A 27,206-nucleotide genomic window follows, 5' to 3' on the forward strand; every position below is an offset into this window, starting at 1 on the left:
GAAGCTGAAAACACTGAATCCGGTAGCTGAAAATGCTGAAGCTGATGGCTGACGGTTTAAAAGTAAAAAAAATGTATTTTTAGAGTATTCAATGATTGTTTATCCTGTTCGGCCCGCGACCTGAGCCGTGTTTTGGATTTTGTGTGTTTGAGTTTCACACCCTGCTTTACATAAAAGGGCTGCACAGTGGTGTGTGGTTCATGAGTGGGTGGGTGGGGTGTGATGTTGGTAGGCTCCAGCCGCCCCATTACCCTGAGAGTATTTTAGCAGGTTCTGAAGATGGATGGATGGATATTACATCAAATATTTACTTGTAGAGAGAGGAAACATACAACAGTAGAAATGCTGCTTACCAAAAACCGTGTCTAGATCTCCTTTCAGATCAATGCTAGGTCATAAATTGGGTTTTCTGAGGTTTGTGTAAAGTGGTTTTATCTTCTTACATGAGAAAGTTACAAATGAAGTGAAGCAGAAGACTGAGTGTCAAGAGTAACCTAGTAATATTCTGTTGTAGCTTTAAAAAAATCATATTTCTTATAGTCACTTGTGAGGATTTACAATGAAATACTGTACTATTAGTATTTTTCAAACTGAGTCCTTAACATGGAGTATCCTAATACTAGAGATGATTATGGTAAGAGATACATATAGAGGACTGGTCTAGTACTGCTGGGACAGCACCACTAGTGACCTGTCCATGGTGTATCCTCCCTTTGCCCAGTAGGGGCTGGGTTAGGCTCCAGCAGCCCCATGACCCCAAAAAGGGCAGAACAGGTTTAGAAAATGTATGGATGGCTGGTACTGGCACTGGTATTGGTTCAAAATAACATAAAAACAAGTTTATGTTGGTTTAAAAAAAAGTATAAAATCAATCAGGAAGCAAAAAATCTGTCTGTCAAACTTTGCCTGTTTCTCTTCCCGTTGAGTCTCTGTCTGCTTGACGAGCCGCTTTTCTCCTTCAGAATCTACTGGAATTATCGTGTTAATGGTTGAAAAATTCCATTATGTTCAAATTTTGTGTATAATCGTCAGAGGTGACACTTTAGGTGTTGAAGGGTTTCTGTTAAGTCATTTTAATTCATAGCTTTAAATACCAAATACATATCTTAATTGTAGAATTGTACCGTATTATATCACTATAACATTATTGATTTTTCTATGTATTAATTCATGTCACTAATGAAATACACACACCCTTACCCAGAACCAAAAAAAGAAAACCACAAATCGACTTTCAAGAAACATTTATATTTGTAGGTCGTTATTTTATAAAGACATCTGGCATCTTTCTCAACCTCAGTAACACATGCACACAGTACAGACAGAATAAGAAAGTCGGAGGGTTAACTTGTTTGAGCGTCTTTGCAGACAGCAGGAGTGCGATCCCCGCCTCCACAGAGACTGACGTGTTAGTGTTCATCCAACAGATTCAGCTGCGAGTGAGCCGTTTGTGTGAAACCTTCAGCACATATGGATCTTCACGCAGATGGGGTTTATTGCAGCTCACCTGCAGCTCCCCTCCTAAACGATGCATTTCTGTTGTGGTTTCTACATGTGACATATTTACAGCATACAGAGGAGGTCAGACTAAACGAGTGAGCTTTAAAGACGATGAAGAAGGGAGGAGAGAGAGAGAGTGGAGGTCTGGATGATGAGAAGCAGTTTTTTTCAGGTAGAGGGGTACAGAGCTCCCGATTCCCGTTCTTCTCTTTCTTCTTCATCCATTTTTCGTCCGTGTTTCCGGAAGTACTTGTAGCGTTGAACATAAAGTTTGACCAAGTTGCTGACTTTGACCGGGTTGATTTCTCCAGTGCGGCTGTGACAGATCTGCACAAAGACACTCAATTACAGGAGCTGTTTCAACTCCAGACTTTGAGTTTCATTCACACAGACTGTTGGCATATTCTAATTTGGGGGTTTTAGCTACCAGTAGTGCTGCCACAAACAAATATTTTAATAGTCGACTAATCACTGACTATCCAATTAGTCAACTAATCAGGTCATGTGTAAACTGGATGTAAAACACATGTTTTAACCATCATTATCTTTAAACTAACTACAAACTAGATATATAACATTACCTGTGATAATGCTAGTCTGAATGCTGTAAGCTGAATTTGGGCACTGAAGATGCTAGTGCTGATAGCTGAAGATGCTGAAATTGCTAGCTGAAATCGCTGAAGCTAATAGCCAACTAAAATATTAGTTAAACTCCAAATTATCCTAAAAAACGGAAAACATGAAAATTAGCCAAAATAGCTAGCATGCAGCTGAAATATTAGCCGAAAAAAACCTTAATAAATGTCAAATTAGTCCATAAAGCTAGCAGAATGCCATTATAACTTTCAACTTTACTACACTCAGACTCCCTATAATATAAAGCAACGACTAATCGACTATTAAATTAGACGTCAACTATTTTAATATTCAATTAGTTGACTAATCGTGGGAGCACTAGTTACCAGCACTTTTTATGTATTATTAATTTAGTGGTAAGTTTTCACCATGGGTTATTTTAAAGCATGAGTATTGCACTGACCAGGAAGCACTTTCTATTTCATTTTACCTGTGACAATGACAAATAAAGATATCTACCATAGGGGTATGGGGCGTTCCCTAAACTGACCTTATGCACAGCCTTCCGAAGGATGTCTTTGTACTCCTCCTTGTTGATGTCCTTGCGCTGATAGTAAGGCTTGATAGCGAGCTTGACCTCCTCGACTGCGCGCTCCTGCGTGTGCAGCTTCTTCAGGTACTGAGGAAACGGAACCAAAAAGAATAATGTTGTTATTTCACTCATATCAGGAGGAGAAGCTGGTGGTTGGGTGAACATGTGTTCTGGATTTCAGTCTTTAACTTTGTGTTGAGGGACACCACTCTGCAGTTCAATCTCTGTGTGTACAGGAGCAAAATCAACCATGACTCCTTGGAAAGAACGTCCACGAGAACACCATGACGGTCTCACCAGGTGAGAAGCGGTGAACATTATTGTTGTAAAAGTGGGTAAAATTATGTAAAAAAACACTGAATGAGACTTTTATTTAAGTGATTTGGATCCATGAGAACTTGTGCAACTTCTATTGAACAGGTTGTACGTTGGAGTCCAGGTACAGTCACATTTAGCAGCCAGTAAGGGTGGGTCAAAAGGGGGCAGTCTGACGGGGTGGGTAGCACCTGTGGGCCAAACACAACTTTTGGCTTTAATCATATTTTATATGCAAAATCAGTTAATGTCTGAATCCTCACACATGCAGAATGGTTTCTGCTTTGTGGACAAAGACATGACTGAACAATGGCTGAGCGAGTGGAGGTGTCAGAGACGCCGTCACCTCCTGTCACACACACTGTACTGCTGTTGTGTCTGTTAGGTTTGTGGTGTCATAAATGTGATCTTATACTTTTAAGACCCAATTAGAGCTGCCACAAACGATTATTTTAATAGTCGACTAATCACCAATTATTTTGGTCATGCACAAACTGGATGTAAAGCACACATTTTAACCATCATTAAATTTAAACTAACTAAAAACTAGATATATAGCATCACCTGTGATAATGCTAGTGTGAATGCTGTAAACTGAATTTGGCCACTAAAGATGCTAGTGCTGATAAATGAAGATGCTGAAATTGATAGCTGAAAACGCTGAAGCTGGTAGCTGAAAATGCTGAAGCTGATAGCCAGCTAAAATATGAATTAAATGGGAAAAATTGCCTAAAAAACTAAAAAAAAGACAAAGTTAGCAAACACTTGTAGCAATGTAGATGAAATACTAGCTAAACTCAAAATTAGCCTAAAAAACAGAAAAATTCTAAATTAGTCAAAACAGCTACCATGTAGCTGCAATTTTAGCTAAACTCCAAAAATGCCTAAAAAAACCTTAAAAAATCCAAAATAGTCAATAAATCTAGCAGAATGCTATTATAACTCTCCACTTTATCACACTCTGACTTCATAAAATATAAAGTAACGACCAATCGACTATTAAATCTTTCGTTGACTATTTTAATAGTTGATAAATCGTCGATTAGTTGACTAATCTTGCCACCCTTAGACCCAATGCAAAAATGTGGCTATTACAAGATCCAACAAATGTTTCAGCTGTGCACGTGCAGGCGGCGTGCACATGTGTATTGCAGCACATGCGTGCACTCTTCCCAATGATCTGCTTTTGAAACCCTAAAGAAAGGATGCACAAAATACATTCTATTTTATGTCAGTCCTGCCAGGACTCTGACTCACCTTATCAGGGTCTTTGGCCTCATTCTCCCATGCTGCATCACTGGAGCCCCCCGACAGCCCCACCGGCATGACAGAGGGGGGGGTCTGCGCACAGCCAGATGCCATGGAGGCGTGGAGATGAGGTGGGGGTGTCTTGGTGCATCCAACCAAAGGGAGAGAGCTGTGAAGGATGAACTGGGCGGGGCTGAGACCAGGAGGTGGAGGCAGTCCAGGAGGGGGAGGGATTTGTGAGGTGGTCAATGCAGAGGGGGGAGGAGCAAGCTGCTGCGCCTGGCTCTGATTGGCCTGTGAGAGGATCTGCACAGGGAGAGGTTTGTTAGCTAGTTTTCCTCCGCCTTAAGAGGATGAAAGAGGACCGGATGCAGAACTCACCTGGCTGGTGGCCTGGATGAACTCCTGAGCTTTTGCTCTGCTGGCCAAGTTGGCTTCTTCCATTTTGAAGAGCAGAGCGGTCACTGAGGGGAGGAGCAGAGGAAACATCAGAACCTGCAGCTGAAATCTTTCTTCACTTTTGATTGACTCCTGCATGTATTCTGGCTCAGATCCGAACACTCAGATCCGCTGACATCAGGATTTAATCTTCAGACTTCTCCAGTTTCTTTCCAGCAGCTGAGACGCAACACTGCTGTGACAAACGGCTGCTTCCATTTCTCTTTCAGCAAATGATGTTCAAAACGCCGCTGCATCAAGTCAGAATGGACGTAGCGAGGCTGAGATTTCTCTGTCAAGGATTACTGGAGGCCGAGGAGGCTTTCATGAGTCACAAACGAAGCATCAATACAGTCAGTCTCAGCTGCCTGACGCCCGCCGGGGTCACACCGGATGTGGAAGCGCCACGAAGCGGCGCGCGCGCGGAGTCCACTCCGCTCTCCAGGTCACACCAGATGCGAATTTTTCCGCGACGGTCGACGGGCGCTTCTGCTAGAGCTATTGCTTTTTTTTGCCATCATGGTCAATAACCAGGATATCTCCCCGTGTTTCTGCTAAAAGGGGATGGTCTCTGCCCCTGTTGACACAGACCCCGCCCCCCAACTCCGCAGTCGGCCCACTTCATTGATCTGTTTGTGCGTGCGTGTGGGTGTCTGTCTATTTTGTTGTGTGTCTGTGTGCACGCACGCGCTCCCAAGTGTTTCCGTCGGTAAATTAATAAACTCAAAATATTACCTGATGTTTCTTCCAATAAGAACCGCTCCTCTGCCTCTCTCTCGGTCAAACACAGCCCCATGCCCCGCTCCAGTGTGCCCCCACTGCATTGGGGGCCCTGTCTGCCCTGCTTTTTTTCCTCCCAGAACCCTGCAGCCCAGCACACCCGCTACGGAGATCTATGGTGTCCGGGGTGGGGGCTCTCGCGCACGCGTGTCTGTGTGTTTTGATTGTATGCATATTTTCATCTCTACAGTCTGTTTAGACACAAAAACATGATCACATTTGTCGTTTTATTGGGAAAAATTGGTTCTATTTTGAAAATAAACCAGATTTTCTCGTGTATTTGATGCAACTTCCTGCCAGTATTGACGTGGAGCGCTCGCGTCTCGCGGAAAAAAATAGACCAGACGCCGAAACGTTCCGCTGCACCGTGGGGACCCTCTGCGCCTGGTCTGAACGACACAAAAGGTTAACATGGGCGCCGAATGGAAGCGGAAGCACACTCTGCTCCGCGCCGCTTTGCGGCGCTTCCGCGTCCGGTGTGACCCCGGCGTGATCCTCCGCTTGTTCACATGTACTTCTGGTTTGAGTTAAAGCAGCATTTTAAGAGATAATCACATATTTTTTCTATGATGTTCTGCTTTCTACCATTCTGCTCACAAAGGATCCAAAATTTTGGCTATTTTGGAGTTTAGATTCTATTTCAGCAGCATGCTAGGTATTTTGGCTAATTTGGGATTTTTCTTTTTTTTTAGGCTAATTTGGAGTTTAGCTAGTATTTCATCTACATTGCTACAAGTTTTTGCTAACTTTGCCTTTTTTCAGTTTTTTAGGCAAATTTCACATTTAATTCATATTTTAGCTAACTGTCAGCTTCAGCGTTTTCAGCTATCAATTTCAGCATCTTCAGCGGCCAAATTCAGCTTACAACATTCACACTAGCATTATTGCAGGTGATGCTATGTATCTAATTTTTAGTTTGTTTAAATCTAATGATGGTTAAAATGTGTGCTTTACATCCAGTTTGCACATGACCTGATTAGTCGATTAATCAGAAAAAAATAATCGGTGATTAGTTGACTATTAAAATAATCATTTGTGGCGGCTCTACTAAAATGATAAATTCTTCACTTTAAACTGACAAAGCAGGGGTTGTTTGCCTGGTAGGAATATTCTAACCCTTGTGCTATCCTAAGCATGTTTACATTAAAAGTGGGGTCATCTGGACCCATAAGAGAGCAGAAGGGTATATGAGTTTATAGATTAGATTGTCTCAGTGAATTTCCTTTACATTGTCTCTAAAAACCTAACCCTATTTGAAGGAAACTGTTCTCGTGTTCCTGCAGAGCTACAGAGGCGGAGCTGCTGCTTACACAGGACTGTGTAGGACTTACATGCTAGAACCCCCCCAGTTGTGCAGTCCACACCAGTCTGCAGGCTCCAGGGGAGGGTGGATGCTGCCAGGGGAGGCGGGGGTGGAGGAGGAGGAGGCTTGCTGGCAGAGGAGGACGACACAGAGGATGAGGAGGAAGGATCGGACGAAGACAGCGGCAGAGAGAGGGAATTGAGGCCTCCGCCTGCTGACGAAGACGATGAAGGAGGAGAGGACGCTGACTTAGGTGTGTCATCTGGAGGTTGGTGCTTTGCGGTGGGTGTGGTCAAGACACTGGTGAGAGCGGCGCCCTGCGGCGTGGACAGACTGGAGGGACTAGAAGGGGCCGGTGTGGGGCTGCTCCGGGCCGGACCGTCCTCCACCAAGAAGGAGGGTTCTGGCGTCTTGCAGCTGCTGTCCACAGTCTGAGAGTCGGGTGAAGACTCTCGGGTGTCCCTCAGAGGAGCAGCGGATGACGGAGGAGTGTGTGGAGGAGAGGAGGAGGGCGGGAGCACACTGGTGGATGATGAGGTGGAGGAGGAGGAGGAGGGAGCAGGGCCAGTCTGGCCAGTGTGAGGGCTGATTGTCTTACTCCCGCTCTCTTTAGCAACCGAATGACCATCAAAGGAGGTTCCGCCCCAACTTTCAGACGCAGGTTTTGATTGGCTGCTGTCTTCTGCAGTTGAACCAATGGCTCCACTTTTTTCTTTTGCCTTTTTGGCGAGGCGACGGCGGCGTTTGGTCGCCAGAGACGATGAGGGTGAGGACGCTGAGGAGGAGGTGGATGTGATGGAACTTGGTTTAGTCTTTTTGGGTTTCAGTCCTGCAGGGCCGCTTAGGGATGACGGTGGTCCAGCCAAACTGCTTCGCTTACCCAAGCTGGTCAGGTCCTTACCGCGGCCCCCCAGTGACAGCGGCTCTGAACAGGGCTTGAGGAAGGGTGATCTGCTCTCATTATCCCTGCAGAAGACCACTGCAATGGATCCTCCAACCACTGAGCCACCAGCTCCCCCTCCTGCCCCTCCAGGACCCAGAAGGTCCATGCTCAGCTTCCCTGGGCCAACTCCAGCCCCCGTGGTGCTGCTCACCCCCTCCCGAACCAGCACAGACACTTTGGACTGAAGCTTGCCCTTTCTACTGCCGCCTGTCTCCTTCTTGGATTTCCCCGGCCGGCTCAGGTCCTTCCTGTTGTTGTCTCGGCCCTTTTCCTTCCCCAGTTTTCTGGGTCTCTTCACTGAGGGGAGGCCCGGCGAGGCGGAGGCAGAACCCGACGTGACCGTCAGCGAGGACAGACATTTGCCTGTGGCTCTACTGGAGGAGGACTCAGACTTCTTTAGAGTGTGGGACTTCTTCTTGGAGCGGTTCTGTCCAGTCTTGGGGGTGGATTTGGGTTTGGGGCTGGCAATATGAGGTTCTGGAGGCAGAGCAGCAGGAGGCGTATCCTCTAAAGAAGGGTAGTCTGAGTCTAAAGCTTCACCATCCAAAGACAAGACATCGATCTCTAGTTTGTCGGAGTAACGGTCTGAGCCGTAGCCATGGTATCTTGGTGGTGAGAGTGGCGGCGAGCAGCTGCGACTCCTTCGGCGGTCCTCCACATCCACAGATGAGTGCCACTTTCTCTTCTTCCTCTTGTGGGGATCAGCAACCTCTGTGATTCGGCAGGGGGATGTGGGAGCGTGCCTCGGGGAGCCGGGTACGGTGGTGGTGGTGGTGGTTGTGGTGACTGTGATGGTTCGTTTGATGGCGAATAGGTCAGCCCCGTTGAGGTCCTGGATGGAGGGAGGAACCACAGGGCGGCCATCGCAGCGCCGCTCCCTGTCGTGATGCCGGTCTCGGTTGCTATCCCGTGTCTCCCTGCTCCTCTTGGAGGTCTTTGCGGAGGGTCGCTCTCTGCTGCTTGAATGAGGCTTCTCCTTCCTCTCTCTCTTTCTGGAACGACTGTCGTGCGTTCTGTCATTTCGTCTACGGCTACTACTGCTCCTGTGATCCCTTTCTCCTCTATCCCGTCCTTTATCTCTATCATGAGACCGGTCCTTTTCTCTGGACCGGTCTCTGGATTTCTCTCTGCCTTTGTCTCGGTCTCGAACTTTGTCCTTGTCCTTCTCTTTTTCCCTCTCTCTGTGTCTTTCCTCTGAGAGGCTTGAGAAGGACCTTCTGGAGTGACCTCCCTTTCTTGAGGAGTTGCAGGAGCGGGAGGCCTCTGGGCTGCTCTGCCGTCTTCTCTTTCTCTTTCGACTGCTGCTCCTGCTGCTCCTCCTTGCTTTTACCTCCTTTCCAGCCTTGCTTCCTCGCTCCTTGTCTTTGCTCCAGTCCCGATCCCCGTCTTTGCCTTTCCTTCTCTTTTTTCTCTTCGTCTCTTTCTCTCCAGCCTTGCGTTCTTTGCTTTTTTGCCGGTCTTGGTCCTTGGTGCTCTTGGAGGACTTGTGGCTTTTACTGGGCTCTTCTGCAGGGGGAGGGGAAGGAGAAGGGGGAGGTCTTGGCTGCTGGGGCGAAGGAGGTGATGAGGCAGGAAAGGAGAGATATCTTTCCTTCCTCCTGCTTACCAGCTTCCTTCTCAGATCTTCAACTCCGACCACAGGCTCGTCCTCCCGCTCGTCCTCCCAGTTTCCCTCGGCACAAACAGACACAAATCCGTCTCCGTCCAGAACCCGGAGGATTCGCTCCGGCTTTGAGGCAAAAAAGGAGATCTTGGGAGAGCTCAGAGTCGGGTCTTCTTCATTCAGCCTTTTTTTGATCCCATCTCTGTCAGTGACTCCAACGATTTCTCCTTCCTCAATCTCAGAATTATCAGAGTCAACACTGTCCATCAGGCCCCCAGGTCTGATGGTGCGACGCTCCACCCTCCTCCTCAGAGGGAGCTTGGTGGTCAGCTGGGGGCTCGGCAGGTCCGTCAATGTGTCTGTGGAATCTGGAGGTTCTTCATCTTTCTCCTCCTCATCATCATCATCATCATCATCCACCTTTAAAATCCTTTCTTTGTCGCTCTTGTTGTCCTCATCTGATGCCGGGGAGCCAGTGGGGTCAAAAGGGTCGTACTTTTCTCCGTCTCCCCCTTTCTCCTCCATCCTTGTCTCCTTCTCTCCATCAGTGGGACTGAAAGGGTCGTACATCTTTTTCCGACCATCGTCACTACAATCTCCACCTGGCTGCATTGATGCGTGGGAGAAGTCCAGGGTGGTGGGGGGTGCAGGAGTGACAAGAGAAGCTACAGAGGCAGATGTGGAGGACACCCCTCTCTGACTTTTTACATGGTTTTGATAAGCCCCCACTGATGAAGATGTGGACAGGGGGGAGGACGGGTAAGATGACGGTGAGAGAGACGAGGAGCGAGAGCGACCAAGACTCCCGAAAGTCTCCCCAACTCCAGCCGGGGGCGAGGGGGAGGCGAGCCTCCTTTTCAAATCTAGAGTTGGAGTCAAGTCCATGAGGGGGCACAGAGGTCACCCTGCAAGGCTGGGAGGATGGTGGTCACACCGGGACAACCTGAAGCTAATCTAGAAGAAAGAAAAAACAGAAGAATTACAGTTCATAACCGGATGACAACCATGTGATCAACGCTGGTTCCTGGGGCCTCAAAAGTTGCTGGCGCCCAGCAAAAAACTTGCCGCCTGTACTACAGATACTTTTTGATCAGGGACAAAAGTTTCATTCAGTTCCTCACACCAATAATTTGTGCAGGATGTGATGATAAATTCAGGTTCTCTTTAAGAAATAATCCATCTTGTCGAAACACGGGCTCAGCCATTTCAGTTTAAGTGTACACCAAAAGCACATCTGTGATTGGACAATAGCTGAGTGATACTGCAAGCATCCTTCACATCAGATTCATGCTACATTTGTTCATTTGAGTCCCCAACTGGTCACTTACATGGGCGTCTCCAAGCCCAGTATGAACATAGCATCAGTACGCTTCTCTGGAGATTTTGGTTACATTTCTGGATAAAATACAAGGCATCTCTGGACCACAAGAAAACTAGAAGAAGACCACCCATATGAAGCTGGGTCTGCACCTTCTCCACAGCAGCCTCCTGAGGGCTGTGCATTCTAAAGATGGATGGACTAGAATCTTTAGTTCTGGTACTATGTGGCTAGTTATAATTCTCTATAAATGGAGTCAAATCTCTAGTTACGGTTCAAGATGGATGGAGTCAACTTGCTAGTCCCGGTTCTAGAGCTAGATTTGCGTCAAATCACTGGTCCTGGTTCTAGATTGATGGAGTCACATCTCTAGTCCTGGTTCTAGATTGATAGAGTCACATCTCTAGTCCTGGTTCTAGATAGATGGAGTCACGTCTCTAGTTCTGGTTCTAGATTGATGGAGTCACATCTCTAGTCCTGGTTCTAGATAGATGGTGTCACATCTCTGCAACAGTGTTTTTACAGGACTACCAAAGAAATCCACCAGGAAACTGCAGCTTATTCAGAACTCTGCTGCTCGGGTTCTCACAAGGACCAAGAAAGTAGACCACATCAGTCCAGTTCTGAGGTCTTTACACTGGTTACCTGTCTGTCAGAGGATAGACTTTAAAGTTCTGTTACTGGTTTATAAAGCTTTGAATGGTTTAGCACCAAAATACATGACTGACCTCCTGACCCAGTATGTACCAGCCAGACCTCTCCGGTCATCAGGATCCGGTCTTTTATCAGTTCCTAGAGTCAGAACTAAACACGGAGAAGCTGCATTCAGCTTCTATGCACCACAGATCTGGAACAGACTTCCAGAAAACCTTAGATCTGCTGAAACACTCAGTGTATTTAAATCCAGGTTAAAGACTCACCTGTTCTCAGCTGCATTTGATTAATATGTATTCAAAAGTTTACGTCTGCACTGTTTATCTATGCTTGTTTTAAATTAAAATCTTTTTACTTTCTTTTAATTTTATTTAAATGATTTGAATGACGATGAATGACATTTTTACTATTTCTTTTGATTGTTTCTTTTAATGTTTTATGTAAAGCACTTTGAATTGTCTCTGTACATGAAATGTGCTTTACAAATAAACTTGCCTTGCCTCTAGTCCTGGTTCTAGATAGATGGAGTCACATCTCTAGTCCTGGTTCTAGATTGATGGAGTCACATCTCTAGTTCTGGTTCTAGATAGATGGAGTCACATCTCTAGTCCTGGTTCTAGATAGATGGAGTCACATCTCTAGTCCTGGTTCTAGATAGATGGAGTCACATCTCTAGTCCTGGTTCTACATAGATGGAGTCACATCTCTATTCCTGGTTCTAGATTGATGGAGTCACATCTCTAGTTCTGGTTCTACATAGATGGAGTCACATCTCTAGTCCTGGTTCTAGATTGATGGAGTCACATGTCTAGTTTTAGTTCTAGATAGAGACCCACGCGGACAGCTTCACTTGGATTCCACCATCTGTTTCCAGGGCAACTAGCTGTGCTGTTGCGGCTGTCAGTCAGTCCGGGTTTATCGGAACAGCCATGCGTGTTCTCGTCATTCCAGAGTCCGGACCGGTTCTCCGCAGCTCAGAGCTTTCATGCTGCACGATGGTCTTCAGAAAGCGGCCGGCCTGTTCGGGGGAGGGGTTCGCCTTCCCCTGCCCCCCCGCTGCCTGATGTCAGCCGGACTGTTGACGCCGGACGGTGACTGACGCAGCCTCGGCTATCCGCTTCCAGGACCACGGAGCCCGTCACTATGCTCGTGTACATACGGTGGCTGTACCCACGAAGGAACACAAACTCATAAGTAAAAAGCGCGTGCCGCATTTTCCTGACATGATCAGCAGCAGACATTCGGCTAATGTAGCCGCCGTGCTTCAGGAGGCAGGCAGAAAGACAGGCGCGTTCACGACTTACCTTCCGCGCTCCCGTGACGGCTCTGAGGCCGCAGCATCCGCCCCGGGTTCCCCGACAAGCTGCCTAAGACCCGGACGAGCTTCTCCAAGAACCCGCGGTCGGTTTTGGTTGATTTTAAAAACGCAGCGGCAGCCTTGTTCCACTTAGCGCCGCCATCTTCCCTCTGGTGAAACCGGACCGCTAAGGATGATGGGAAACTGAGTTATTTACGTTTCGCTGTGTTGCTGAGAAAGACATATATGATTTGTACTTTTCACATGTTTTGATTTTAGATTAAAGCCTAAAAACAAACATGCAATAAAAAACAAATTTAACTTGAAAAAGAAACTGTTTAAAAAAGCATTTTAATGTTTCAGTTTATATGTAGTATTTTAGTGTACTTGTATCTTATTTTTTTTTTTGTTTGACCCATCTTTGTTGATGGTGTTGACCTTTGGACCTCGAGTCTGTTATAAAATATGTTCTATTCTACTCCATTGCGATTAAAGAGTTTAATAGAAATTGTGTTTTTGGCGTTTTTAACATGTTCTTTCTGCATTTTTCTCATGATGGAGGATGAAGAAAATCTAAAACTGCATTTCTGAGTCTTATTATTCAAATCATGAATCAGAAGCAGGTGAAAAAACACTGTTTGAAAAAGATCACATTTTTGACAAAGGGAATATTCTGGGAAGGCCACAGTCTTCCTGCATTAACGTCTTTGTTTTCCTTGTCTGAGCAGGAATCTGGATTAAAACCGTAGGGCTGGATAGCTCCAATGTTGCTCATTCTTTTTGCCACTTCGAGCCAGCAGTCCTGCCTGCAACTCAGAGGTGAATTTCTAATGAACTCCTGATATTCTGCAGAAACTGTCTGACAAAACGACACAAGTTTTTGATTTTTGCTAAAAACGACACAATCATAGTTGAATAACCCCTGGAAACACTTTGAAAATTGATCTAAAGATGACTGGAGTGGTTTAAAAAATAAATCAACATGCAAATAAACTGTTGGAGGTTGCTTAAAACACAGTAATTCAGATTTCAGTTTAGCCAACTAAACTATGGTTATTCAGACATCTTACCTCGTTTTGAATCTCATTTTACACCACTGTATCCACCTGTGCATTTCCTGCAGATGTCATGTCTTTTCTTCTGGGTCCTCTTGCATGAACCCTAGATCATCTGTAGATGTAAAGATGGATAGACAGACACATGGACCACTGAATCCCTTTCAGCGTCATGGGTTGCTGGAGCCAACCATCTCCTGTTGGGTAAATGGAGGGGGGGGGGGGTACACCCTGAACAAGTCACCAGCCTGTTGCAGGTCCACCACCAGATCATCTTCACATTAAGAAACAGATGTCCAGTGTTTGTTTAGAGCGGATTTTCCTTAAGTCTTTAACGCTTTTCTCCTTCAGAATCTACTGGAATTATCGTGTTAACAATGAAAACATGACAGTAAATCAAAGAACATAAACACTGGAGCTACAGCGTTAAAGGGTTAAAGTTGCTTGTCCTTGGTCTGCTGAGGCTCTCTGCCTCGGGTCGACATCAGTGACCTGGACTAGAGTTACTGCAGTCTTCCTCCCGGTTTGAGCAGCAGATCACGTTGGCTCCATGATGGTGACGTGGATGTTTGACAGTAGTGAACATGACAAAGTGATGAGCTCTCATGAAAGTTCTGAACCATAGATCACACACATGAGCTTCTGTAATCGAAATAACTTTATTCATGAAACAAGCAAGACTGTTTCAGAACAAAGCTTACTTCAGAACAGGTATGGTTCTTTCTAGTTAAATGGTCAACTATGCTCCTTGATTTGTTTTTACTTCAGATCTTCTGGAAGTCTTCCTCCAGGTTCAGAAGAGTTCATGGGAATGTTTGAGCTTCTTCTAGAATTTCCTTTGTGAGCTCAGACTCTGATGTTGTGTAGCGTGTAAAGGGGGGTGAATATGAAGTATTCAATCCCAAAGTTGGTTGAAAAATATTAATTTTATGAAACTGAAATTTAATAAATTATCCTCAGGGCACCACCTTCCTAATGAAGGAAAATATGACTCAATAGTGATCAGCCGCTACTTCTAATCAATAAAGTAATAATCAATTAATCAGTCTCTCAATTTTAGCGTGAGTGTCTTTACCCTGTGAAGGGACTTTACCACAAAGAAGAAAATAATGGTATCAAACAACGACGTCCTTTTGAATATTTATTTAATAACATGAGGTTAAACAAGCAGAAATAATGGACGTAAAAGCATGGAAAGCAATCAACATGTGTGGAACACAGAATATAGCTTCAACTAATAACTAGAAATAGATAAATGAGAAGAAAAGACATACAATATTGAGGTGAAAATGCCAAATGTGTGGATGCATTAAGTGTGTGTTGTGCATAAAAAGGGTGGTGTTACTGATCTGAGAATAAGCTATTCTTAAAAGGAGGAATTCAAACGGGGCAAAGATGTTACTCTTGCAAATATAGTTGATCTTTATTCTAACCACCAGCAGTTGACTGTATGAGCGAAGTTCGACTTCTCACCAGCGGTCTGGAGATCTGGGTCTGCTCTGCCAGGAAGGGTGGTTGATCCCGTTCCTAGCTGGATGATTCAGGCGGGCCGTGGAGGCGAGATCTGCAGCCAGGTGTAGAAGGAAAGGGAACCTGCGGTTCTGCTGGTTCTGCTCCGTTCAGTCACTTAGCTTCTGGGGTGGTCGAACGATATCTCTATTCCGTTTTGTGACCAAAAAGTATAAGTCGCAAAGCTGGCCGGACAATGAAACTTATCCAATGGTCTAGCATTAAAATCAGTTTCAAAATAAAAGCATCAAAAATGGTAAAAAGTTGGAATCAGTCTATGAAATAAACGGGAGACAAAAATGTTGGAAAGGAAGAAAGTGCGCGAAAAAAAACGTGATCTTAAGACTGGAAGAACTTAGATGTTTCTGTTCTGTTCCTGTTCTGGCTTCTGGCTTATCAGTTAGCTTAGAGGCGTGTTGTTGAGCCTGCAGGAGAAGCCTTCAGATGGAAGGAAAAATGGAGGAAGAGCACCTCTGGCGTGCGCGGCAGGGTTTTTGAATTTGGGAGGCAGGGCCAGAATCGCCCAATCCGTGGGGATCTGAGGCGTTTTACGATTGGAGGTAATTTGCATGTCCCAATGAGCTCTGGCTATGCAAATATCAGGGGTGTTCTTTATTCTGGTCTCTGGATGTGTTTATTCTTTAATGCTGAATTAACAAAAGGGGTTTCTATCAAACAGAGTTTATAAAACCCTAAATGTGTGTGTGAATCTATTCAAATGCAGAATAGTCAGGGTTCTGGCCCAGTTTTAATGACTTACATCCGAGTGGAAGGTAGGGGTTTCAGCCCACTTTATGCCCCCCCTGCTGGGAGAGGAACTCTGTTATCTTGAGAAGAGGCACTCCAAATAAAAGTTGGGTGACAAAATAGTCAGCAGAGGTTATCACAGTTGTTTCTAAGGGTGGAATGCTACAGTTGGAAGAGAATCTGGATCTCCGTCTTTGGTCTGAGATCTTCTGTTGGATTGAAGTCGTGGCTCTGTGCAGACCAGTTGGAAGATGTCCGACTTTAGGCTTCAAGGATGAAAATCCTGCTAGTTTTTCAGAAACCCAAACCTATCTACTGCTGCTTCTTGTTCTGGAGTCCAGATGCAGCGTGGATTACAGCCGCAGGACTTGGTGATACAGATGATTGGAAGCAACTGCTCCACCACATAAACCCATCCCATGATGCTCTCTGTTCCTGGTCTGAAGGTTTCAGGTCTGCAGTGACTTTATAGAAAGGGGTTAACTCTGGGTTCTGAACTGGTGTCCTATTGGACAAGGTATGAAAATCTTGAATATTTCAGAAAAAAACGTGATCATCGTACTATGAAGAGATTTGTGGCTGAACCAGACACACTGGTTGGTGCAGAATGAGGAAGCTTTCTGCCGGAAAATCCATCGGATTACGAGAGCAGCTGCTAAAATACCATAACAAGGCAGCAGCACATATCTGAAGCTGCTGGTGGAGTCCTACCAACATCAAGGTGTAGGATCCTCCAGAGGCTGCTGCTAAACCTTCTATTGGACCCCTCAACCAGCATTTCTGACAGTGTGTGGGGGGCCGGGCAAAATGTGGAGGCGGGTCTGATTCGGCCCTTGGGCCGTAGTTTGGGGACCCCTGGTTTTAGAGTCTTCACTTTTTTAATGAAGCACCCCATGAAATGTAAAAAAATTTAAACATTTCAAGAATGAACAAAGAAAACACCGTTTACAGTTAGGGGAAAAAAACATTAAAAAACATGAATTAGTTTTATTTTGAAATTATCAGCATAGCATTAGCACCGTCTGTATAAAGCATCCAGCAATGTCGATTCATATTCAGAATTATGATAAGTCACTCATGTTTAACGTGATGAAAAACTTCACACTCAGCAGGAACTTCTACATAAAATGCATACTGGAACAGGTATTAGACAGATACGGGGGATTTAAAAAAAAGAAATTGGAATACCATGTCTTGAAGTTCAGTCATAGCAACTGGACTTGAAAGCCTCTTTGGTGAACATTTTGCCGAATGGCAACTATATTGCTTTGACTCAACCTTAAGAAATCAATTTGATGCCAGTTGATTCAAAAAGGTGAATGTTTAATAGAATTATTTCACGTGGACTACATGATTTCAAGACTTTGTTTCTCGCTATTTAAATGACTTATAAGCAATGAAACTCTAAACTCTAGGGTATCTGTCTGTTTCCCTGCAGAGGTGAAGCAAGCTCAGGTCATCTGTCAACTGACTAGTGCTGCCATAAACAATTACTATTAATTGTTGACTAATCTCTGATTATTTTTTCCGATTAGTCGACTAATTGGGTCATGAGTAAAGCACACATCATAACTAACCAAAAATTAGACTTATAGCATAAACTATGAAAATGCTAGTGTGAATGCTGTAAGCTGAATTTGGTCTCTGAAGATGCTATGCTGATAGCTGAAGATGCTGAAATTGATAGTTGCAAACGCTGAAGCTGAAAGCCAGCTAAAATATTAGTTAAATGACAAATTAGCCTAAAAAAAACTGATAAAAGCCTAAGTTAGCCAAAATAGCTAGCATGTAGCTGAAATATTAGCTAAACTCCAAAACAGCCTAAAAACCCTTAATAAATGCCATAATAGCCTACTCGACTTAGTCGACTAATCATGGCAACCCTGCAACTGTCCATAGATAGAGGCACCTTTTGGTTTCTTCGGCAGCGTGGGCAGATCATGCACCGACACCGGCCTCAGTCTGCTCCCTAAATTCTTGAATGGATTTATCCTGAAAATCCTCTCCTGGCTGCAGTGATTCCTGTTGTAGGAGCACTGTAATAATCGCTAACACGCTGGGATTAGTGGAGCGACTTAGGGAGATTTTTCAGACATATTGTAATTTTTTTGGTACATGCTCCAAATTTGTCATGAATGTAGCGGATCCCCTCTTTCAGTTGGACACAAGAAAAACCAAAATGGCGGCCATTTGTAAAAATAGTGCCCATGTAAACAAATAGCGGCAATTTGTAAAAATGGCAACTTTTTGGGGGGCCATGGTGCAGTGGTGGGGCGGTCAAATCCTTACCAGAAGATTGCAGGTTCAATTCTCGCCTTGCCCGCCCATGTGTCGAAGTCTCTTTGGGTAAGACACTGGGCCCCACATTGCCTCTGGTGGCTACAGGTTGGTGCCAGCGTTCAGAAACAGTGCCGTCATCATCAGTGAGCGAATGTGTGAATGGGACTGTGACTTCAAGCCTTCAAGGAAGGGCTATATAAGTATACGCCATTTATAATTTGTAAAAATGGGAGCCGTTTGTAAAAATGGAGCTGATGATGCAGGTGAGGCACTGGCTGGAGGATCTCAAACACACCTACTGATGGTCATTTATAAAAATGGCTCAACAAGCCGCTTTTTTCCATCAAAATCTGCTTGAATTATCTAGTTAACAGTTGAAAGGTTACAGTGTTCTAGTGTCACCGGTGACGTCTCAGTTGTTAAAGGGTTAAAAGGGTAAATGATGAAAATAAGGTCCCATTTTTTTAACATATTAAAAGACCGTCTCAGCTGTAATTTGATACCATAAGAGGTTTTTCAATCTTTCCTTGGGTACCTGGAGGTGCCCAAAATGTCAATCCTCACTGTACACTTGGAATGTTACAATTCTTGGTTTAAAACCAAACCATGCGACACCTTTGCAATGAATTGTGGGAAAGTGAATGTTTGCATCCAGAGCTTGCAGTAAGCCTTTTAGGAGAATATTGAATTTAACACCACAAAAGTTGCTGACTTTCACTGTAAACATCTCCAAACTTATATGGAACTATTCATTTTCTCTGACAGTGACTGACTCAGACAGACATATCATTTCAACATTTGCAGCGTTTTAACTTAATCAACCTTTAATTACCAACTCTGAATTTTTTTTTACAATCTTCTAATTTACTGAGACATTGGATTTGGAGTTTTCATTATTTGTAAACCAGAACGAAAGTTACAAAAACATCTCAAACGACATGAGTCCATGTGTAAAAACTATCACGAGCTTCCCTTTTGAACCACTGACAAAAACCCGACTTTTCACAAATATTCTCCCCGTCTGAGCTGTACCCGGCTGGTGTCGTTTCCGTCCCACCGTCAGGAGCTGTCCGAATGGCGCCCCTGAGGCTGCAGATGGGAACATCCTCACACCCTAAGAACGCTTTATTCCTACTTTAAGGTTTTCCTCAACTCAGCAGAAAATGTTCTTCTGATACATTCAAATGTTAATGAAACGATGGAGTGTTGGGGCCACCATAAGACAAATACGTGAGCAGAGAGGCGTTCAATTAGCAGACTAATTCAACACTATGACAACAAAGTTGTACATTTGTGGCTCAAAAACAAATTTTCACACAATTCTCCAACTATTTTTACAAAATGATAACTTTTTTTCCTCATCGATTCCTTCATTTTCTTTTATGGTGGCCCCATACGGTTTTATGATGTCTTTCCCCAAGCTATCTTAGGAGTCCAGCTTTTATTTCTGAAACCACTTTTTACTCAAATGAAAGTAACAGACTGACAGATTAACACAGAACAAAACATGTGGTTTTAACCCTTTGAGAGCTGCAAACAATTCAAACATGAAGATTATTCAGTACCTACGATTCTTATGTCAGACCGTCAAGAAAATCTGTTTTCTGCTGCGTTTGCAAACTGATATTTCTAAAAAAAATGAAGCTTTGATAAGAGCTGTTTCCTAAAATCAGCATTCCCTCGACGGTTCTCACTCTTAAAGCCTTTAACACGCTCAACTTAAAGCTACTGAAAGACAACAAATAAAGAATAAATAAGGAGTGCTGAGTGCCCAGTGAAATGCGTTTCACACATTTCACCAGAGGTTTGTGCGTTTGGAGTTTGGTTGCGTGATTGTTGGTGTAGGAGGCACCATTCCTGTCAGAATACATTCAAACTCTGTAACAGAGCTCCGTCCCACCGTCTGCTCGCTCTGCAGACGATCCAAAGTTTCTCTATGAGAATGTCAGCACTGCATGAAATAAAGAAAGTCTCATCCAAAAGTCTTCATCACACAGAACGTGAGAAGTTTCCAAACTAAATCTTGATTAAGCAAATGATGACCTTCATCCTGGCTGAAGCCCGAAGACGCCACTCCCATTCCTAACGCACATGAAGGCAATATTTGGCACGAGGATCCTGAATGTGTATGAGCTGTCCTGGAGTTTGAGCCATCGCCTCTGTGGAAAAGACTGCAGGTCATTTCACTAACACCAAACCCTGGCTCCTCAATAACCCCTCCTGTCCACGAAGGAGTCGGACGGCTGATTGAAGACGCAACCCCCCCCGCTTCAGATGAGCCCAGCATCCTTAGCCATCCTGTAAAAGGCCCCTTTCTGAGCGATGAGGCTGGAGGGAGAGTCAAACTCTGCCATCTGTCCTTTGTCCAGCACCAGAACCCTGCAGGACACAAAGGAGCCATGATCAGTTCCAGCTGGACGAGAGAAGAACCCCCAGCAGAACCGTCAGCAGCTCAGGACGGTCCAAACACTGAAGAACGCCAAGGGTTTCAGGGAGGACGTCTGGAGAGGAATCTTCAGTTTCAGCATGAAGACACAGATGAACAGAACCCAGCTGTGAACTGGAAACACTGGGTTTACTCGCACGATAAACCCAAAATGTGTCCTCGTCAAAATACACTCACAATAAAGACAGCGTCAACTGCAATAAATCATCTCAAATGTTTACACACATGCTAAGATAATCTAAGGCCCAACTCCGATCATCTTCTGGTCTGTTTTCAAAGTGTGATGATGATTCTGTTTTCAGCTAAAATCCAAAAACCTGCGTCGTTTCCTAGGACATAGTTTCTGCAGAGCAGCAGGATTCATTAGAAATTCACCTCTGAGTTGTGGGCGGGACTGTTGGCACAGAGAAACTCCACCCCCCTTCCCCTCCCCCCATTGCTGAGAGCTTGAGACCCGTCTTATATGATCCATTGAAAACTGTCTGCTCCTGATTCACAGAGATTTAGATAAGAAAATACTGTATTTTCAACAGGGCTGGATATCCATAACAATTCCCAGAAACAATTCCATTCACAAGAGCCTGAATCTATTAGGTTCTGATTTTTTTAGATTCTTTCGATTCTTCAATTCAAATCAATTTTGAGTTTACATATTTATACACATTTATTCACACTTGTTTATAAATACATTAATAATCTACTAAATTATTTGAATATATTGATATTAATCTGATCCAGTTCACATACTGTAAAATGTATCAGTGAAATAATAAGATGGTTAATATCATCCAGTGTTACATGGATTCTCTAAAGGAGAAGTTCTAACTAAAATGTTCAGATCATTAACATGTAAACATTGTTCTGCTTCTCCTGGAGGACGTTTCAGTTTGGACACTAGGTGGAGATCACGCTATAGTATTACACCTTATTCCAGAAAAAGACAATGTGAGGAAAAAAAGATATTTTAGACCAAAAATAGTTACTTTAAAAATATTTATAAAGAGTTTATAAGATGTTCATTTAGTCAACAATGTATATTTAAGTCGATCGAGCGTTAGCATTAGCTGTCCTATGGGAAATTCCATTAAATGTTAGCATCAAGCTAGTGGACTTTGGCTTTATGTGCTAAATCGATTGATATTTTTATGAATTGATTATTCATCTGTTGAGGTTAAATCGATTCAAATCCATTTTATTGACTCAGCCCTAATTTTCAACACTATGAGGCAAACATTAAAGTCCCCCTCTAATGAAAGTCATGATTTTGAGTTTTTAACTTTTATGCGTGGCATTTTTCTTCTGAAAGAGAATAAATATAATAAGAAATCATTTCTTGTTGGCATTTCCGAGTATCTCTCCTTTTAAGTCACTCAAAGTCCCTGATAAAAACTCAGTTTGAATTCCTGAAACTTTCTTACGTCACAGTAGCTAGCTAACACGATGTAGCTGTAGAGGCCGGAGAAGATAATAGAACGTCCCACTTCTGTGCTGTAAAGGATTGTAATTCATCAAAGGCCAGACTGATGTTAGCTTTCATTATTTAGTCATTGAAATTCATGTCGCTCCCCATCATGCAGTGAAGCCGCGGTTTTAAGTTGGTCTCACGTATTTAAAATGAGACTGTGACAGCTGATGGGATTTTACTTCCAAACATGCTGTCTGTGTTTGACAGCTAGTGCTGCTGCTGCTGTAATGCAGCCTCAATGATCATGTTTTATTTTATGTTTATTTTTTTCATGGTCTTATCAAAGTCTGTGTCTCGCTAGCATGTCTGGGTTATAAGGGGCGGGGTTACGCAGCTCAGAACCATAAGCCACGCCCACACAGAGGAATTTTTTTTTAAAGAAGGCTTCAGATCAACAGGAAAAATGGCTTTTTAAGACATTTAGGATGTGGATTTTTTAAACCCCACTGGGAACATTTAAAGAAAATAAAAAATTTGTTGTAGGGGGACTTTAAAGCTTAAATGTTTTTTTTTCTAAATCAGGCGTACGTCTAATAATCCGGTGTGCCTTTTGTGTGTACCAAGTTTCAAAATCTGTAAAATGTTCTGGTGGAACTTTGGGGAGTCTCCGCTCAGTTGAATGTTGGACCATTTCTCGCTGACACAGGAGCGGCGAGCACAGGATGATCACGCCGTTTGCATTTTGAGGGACAGGTGAGGCCCGAAGTTATCTTGCACTTATTTCTAACGTGACAAAATATATATTTATAGAGGGTAAAATACTGGAAGTTATTTAAGGTTTAAGTTGATTTATTCTGGAATAATATTCCTGACTTTTTATTATTCATAATTATATTAAAAAGTTACAGTTTTAAAAATTGGCACATTCTGCCAGCTTTTTGAACTATTTTGGCATTTACTAAGATTTTTTAGGCTATTTTGGAGTTTATCTATTTTTTCAGCTACATGCTAGCTGTTTTGGCTAGCCTAAGTTTTTTTTACTTTTATTTTTTAACTTTTTAGGCTAATTTGGCATTCAGCTGATATTTTAGCTGCTATCAGCTTCAGTGTTTTTAACTATCAATTTCAGCATCTTCAACGGCCAAATTCAGCTTTCAGCATTCACTCTAGCATCATCACAGGTAGTTATATCTAATTCATAATTATGTTACAAAGTTACATATTTAAAGATTTAAAAATGTAGTTTTAGAGTGTTCAATAAATGTTTATCCTGTTCGACCCAAGGTGTGTTTTGGGCTTTGGTCCCCTGTGTGATTGACTTTGACACTCCTGCTCTCTACATTGCAGTTGTGTTGCGTAAAAGGAAAATCCTCAGATCCGACATGCTGATGGAAGGCTCCGTCTCATTTCAAACAAGCTTTCATCATCACAAAACACATGGATCAAGTGTACCCCAAAAGAAAAGGTTTCAGATGGGAGTTGTTATCTCATAGCAGCGTCATGTAGGCGGACTCAGGGTAAATGGTAAAAAGTGTCTGTGCAGTACCTGGTGTAGTCCATGATGGTGTTGAGGCGATGAGCGATGGTCAACACTGTGCAGTCTTCAAACTGAGAGCGAATGGTGGACTGAATCAGGTTGTCCGTCTCCAGGTCGACGGCGGCCGTGGCCTCGTCCAACACCAGGACCTTCGTCTTCCTCAGCAGAGCTCTGGCCAGACAGAGCAGCTGCCGCTGACCCACGCTGAGGAGAAACAGGAATGCATCAACACCAACACGAGCCCACTGTGCTGGTTCTCAGTTTTAGCCACGCCCCTCTGTCCTCCTCTTCCAGCTGTCTACAGGTCAGGATAGAGATCATGTTACCACAGACAAAGGAAGTTCTCAGTTACTAACGCTGACTGTACAGTGGGACCAAACTACATGCAGTTCACCTTTCACAGACTTGAAGTTTCAGTTTTTATTAGTATGACTTTGCAAGTTTTTTTTTTTTAAACAGCGCTCCGTGTTCTGCATCCTGATTGGCTGTAGATCTTATTCTCCTCTGTGCCGTGTCTCCTGTACAGAATATATTTAGTTTCTGAACTAGAAAACACAGGATTTTGACTAAAAACAACAGAATCATCATTTTACAAAGCACTTTAACAGCAGATCAAAAGGTGACTGGAGTGGAACTTTATAACATCTAGAATGACTGTAAAAAACAAAGGTGACCCATCACTAGAGCTGGGAGATATGGAATTTTTATATCTTTATATAGTTGTTTTTCATATCGTGTGATAATGATATATATCACAATATAAACCAAAGCTTTCAAGTTTTATAAGAGAACATACTTTATAACTTTTTCCTAAATTTCTTTGAAGAAAATGAAATTGCATAGAAGTCATTTATAAATGGAACACGTCTCTGTTATCTAACTGTAAACTCAAATTCAAACACACTGAGCAAATACAGAGATTTACCAGAGATTTCCTAATTCTTTCTCTAAGTGATTACTTATATAATAAATCATACAAAAAAACTGCCTTAAAACAAAGATTAAGAATATCGTTATTATAAATAAAACATTTTCTGTTTTTTTTTAAACAACACATTTCCTTCTAAAGTTCTCGTGTAACTCTTCTCACTGTTGTTCATCACAACATCTGCCACAGGCTGCAGTTTTTGTGCAACACCTGCTGCTAGTACTCAATGGATTCAATTCTATTATAACATTAAAACCTTATTTATGAATTTTTCTGTATTTATGCAACACATCCTAAAACTCCAGTAAAAGTATTGTTCGACTGTAAACTGGTCTGTTTACATACAGGCGACACACGGAGCAGCTCGTTAGCATTAGCATCATGCTGATCAACACTTTTCATTAAACTTTTGGCTGCTGCCGGTCTTCTTCCAGTTCTGACCGACTCCTGTTAAAGATCACAGGATGTTGTGCAGCTTCATCAGCCGAAGCTAAACGTTACATGGAGATTAGCAGAAGTGACGCGGGGGTGTGATGACTCGTGACCGTTTAATTGTGAACAGATTAAGGAAGTGGAGAGGTACAAAAAATTAGCGGAATGAGAGCTAATAAACATAAATAATTAGATACAAACATTTACTAACTAACTTTTACTCGCCAAAGAGGAGAAAATGCTTGCAACTGGTGAGTGTCAATTTCTGAGCCTTCAAAATAAAAGTGTATTGCGATAGACTCATTCCTCTATCAAGAAAAAGTTCTGTTGTGATATGTATCTTTATCGTTTTATCGCCCAGCCCACCTATCCCGGATTGTTTCTAGAACATGAGGGATGAGAAGCAGGAGCATCAGAGAGGCTTTCTTATTTTCAGCCTTCTCAGCTGTCACACAGCAGCTCCTCTTCTGGGTCCCTGCTCTGATCGATCTGTATTCTGGAGGCATCACTGCTCCTCCTGCCTTCACAGACGAATGTTTGCAGCGATACCTGAGGTTCTCTCCGCCTTCACTGCACTCGTGGCTGAGTTTGTCTGGCAGGCCGGACACAAACGTCTTGAGATGGGAGAACTCCAGAGCCTTCCAAATGTCTTCATCAGAGTAGGAGTCGAACGGGTCCAGGTTCATCCTCAGAGTCCCTGAAAACAATACAGGGTCCTGGGGGGGGGGCAGCAAAGTCAACACACATGGAGGGAGGAGTTTTGAAGCATAAAGGCGGAGCTTCAGTAACACTGGGAGACCTGTGGAATGATGGTGATTCTGGAGCGCAGCTCATGCAGACCCAGCTTAGCGATGTCCACCCCGTCGATGGAGATCTGGCCTTCAGCCGGCTCAATGATGCGGAACAGCCCCAGCGTTAAGGAGGACTTTCCTGCTCCGGTGCGTCCAACGATCCCCACCTGACAGGGAGAAGGCCCCGTTACACCAGTGCTGGACGCCACCCCCACCGTGCACACACACCTTCTCTCCTCCGCTGATATCGACGTTGATGTTGCGGATGGCCAGGTCCAGGTCGCTGCGGTAACGAAGGCCGAAGTTTGTGATGTGTATGCAGCCTTCCGTCGGCCAATCCGGGGGCACGGTGGGGGGCTCATGCCTCCACTCTGCCTGTGGGGTTGATACAAGTTAAAGGGGCAGTAGATCTATGGAGGGATTTTTGTGCCACCATACTGAAAAGCAAAAGTCCGTTTTGAGATCAACATTTTCTAAGTTATAAACAAAATGTAAAGTGTTGAGAAAATAAATCATAATTTGTAAATAAAATATTTAATGTTTGCTTTCAAAAACTTTTTTTTGTGTTTGAAAACTTTTTTGTCTTTAAAAAAAATTGTTTTTGCAACCAAACATTTTTAGATGCGTAGTGCCTAATCTGACTTTTGCCCTATCTTTGATTTTGCATTTAACATTTTCTCTGTGTTACATTTGTGTCACCCCAAACAGCCTGCTGATTGGTCTAGATTCTATCCAATCAGGTGACTCTGTCTCACATTGACATGCTTGGGGACCGAGGTGGACTTTCTATTGTTCTATAGATCATTAACTGAAGCTCACTCATACAAATCATTATCGTAATTCAATTAAAATTCAATTTTATTTATACAGCCCAAAATCACCAAGAAGATTAGCCTCTTTGGGCTTCATGCGGGTATGTAGTGTTACGTCTGGCGGCACTGAGATGACGATGAGACGTTTTTCTGCTGCAGACATTTTAAACTCGCTGGTCGCTACACTAACATGAATAAATCCAGAACCCTGTGGCATAGTTAAGCTTTGTTGCTCCTTCTGAGTTCTGCTTAAGAGAAACGGACCAGAATGGTTGAAGACTGTAGAATTCTGACCGAACAGCCTCGGTCCCCTAGGACGGCAATGACAGCTGATTGGGTAGAATTTAGACCAATCATCAGGCTGTTTGGGGCGGCACAGACGTAACGCTTAGAGAACATTTTGAAAGCAAAATCAAAGATGGAGTGAAAGTGAGATGAGGCACTACGCAACTAAAAACGTTTGTTCGCAAACAATGTTTTTTAAAAGAAAAAAAAGTTTGCAAACATAAAAGGTTTTTGAAAGCAAACATTAAATATTTTATTTGCAAATTATGATTTTTTTCTGAATGCTTTACCTTTTGTTTACAACTTAGAAAATGTTGATCTCAAAACTGTGACTTCTGCTTGAAATATAGTGGCACAAAATTACCTCCATATAGATGCAGCTGAAACCAAACAGATGAGCTCACCTTCCAAA

General features: G+C 43.4%; 2 protein-coding genes across 5 annotated transcripts in view; both read right to left on the minus strand.

Moving 5' to 3' along the window:
• Positions 1–1,227: 1,227 nt before the first annotated feature.
• scaf1 (SR-related CTD-associated factor 1) lies at positions 1,228–12,766 on the minus strand. Its single transcript, XM_024271555.2, has 6 exons — positions 12,575–12,766; positions 6,781–10,252; positions 4,613–4,695; positions 4,241–4,537; positions 2,627–2,755; positions 1,228–1,827 (listed from the first exon to the last, which is right to left on the minus strand). Exons 2-6 carry the CDS (start codon positions 10,181–10,183, stop codon positions 1,669–1,671), a joined length of 4,071 nt encoding a protein of 1,356 aa, XP_024127323.1. The 5' UTR covers positions 10,184–10,252; positions 12,575–12,766; the 3' UTR covers positions 1,228–1,668.
• Positions 12,767–18,947: 6,181 nt separating this feature from the next.
• The window catches only part of abcc1 (ATP-binding cassette, sub-family C (CFTR/MRP), member 1), a 38,001-nt gene continuing 29,742 nt past the window's right edge, over positions 18,948–27,206 (minus strand). For all 4 annotated transcript variants that reach the window (XM_024271825.2, XM_024271824.2, XM_024271823.2 and 1 more), the window contains 5 exons: positions 25,926–26,072; positions 25,706–25,864; positions 25,456–25,622; positions 23,556–23,750; positions 18,948–20,537 (listed from right to left, as the gene is read on the minus strand). In XM_024271825.2, the coding sequence (XP_024127593.1) occupies positions 20,429–20,537; positions 23,556–23,750; positions 25,456–25,622; positions 25,706–25,864; positions 25,926–26,072 (777 nt within the window). In that variant the 3' untranslated portion in view covers positions 18,948–20,428. The remainder of the gene's footprint in view (positions 20,538–23,555; positions 23,751–25,455; positions 25,623–25,705; positions 25,865–25,925; positions 26,073–27,206) is intronic.

The sequence above is a fragment of the Oryzias melastigma genome, linkage group LG8, assembly GCF_002922805.2.
Source record: "Oryzias melastigma strain HK-1 linkage group LG8, ASM292280v2, whole genome shotgun sequence".
Classification (NCBI taxonomy): domain Eukaryota; kingdom Metazoa; phylum Chordata; class Actinopteri; order Beloniformes; family Adrianichthyidae; genus Oryzias; species Oryzias melastigma.

Excerpts from the sequence above, each read along its gene's own strand:
- scaf1 (XM_024271555.2), bottom strand. The coding sequence starts at position 10,183 with ATGGACTTGACTCCAACTCTAGATTTGAAAAGGAGGCTCGCCTCCCCC. Across the intron at positions 4,696-6,780 it reads AACTGGGGGGGTTCTAGCAT|TGACCGCTCTGCTCTTCAAA; the intron begins GTAAGTCCTACA and ends TCCTCCCCTCAG. Across the intron at positions 4,538-4,612 it reads TCATCCAGGCCACCAGCCAG|ATCCTCTCACAGGCCAATCA; the intron begins GTGAGTTCTGCA and ends CTCCCTGTGCAG.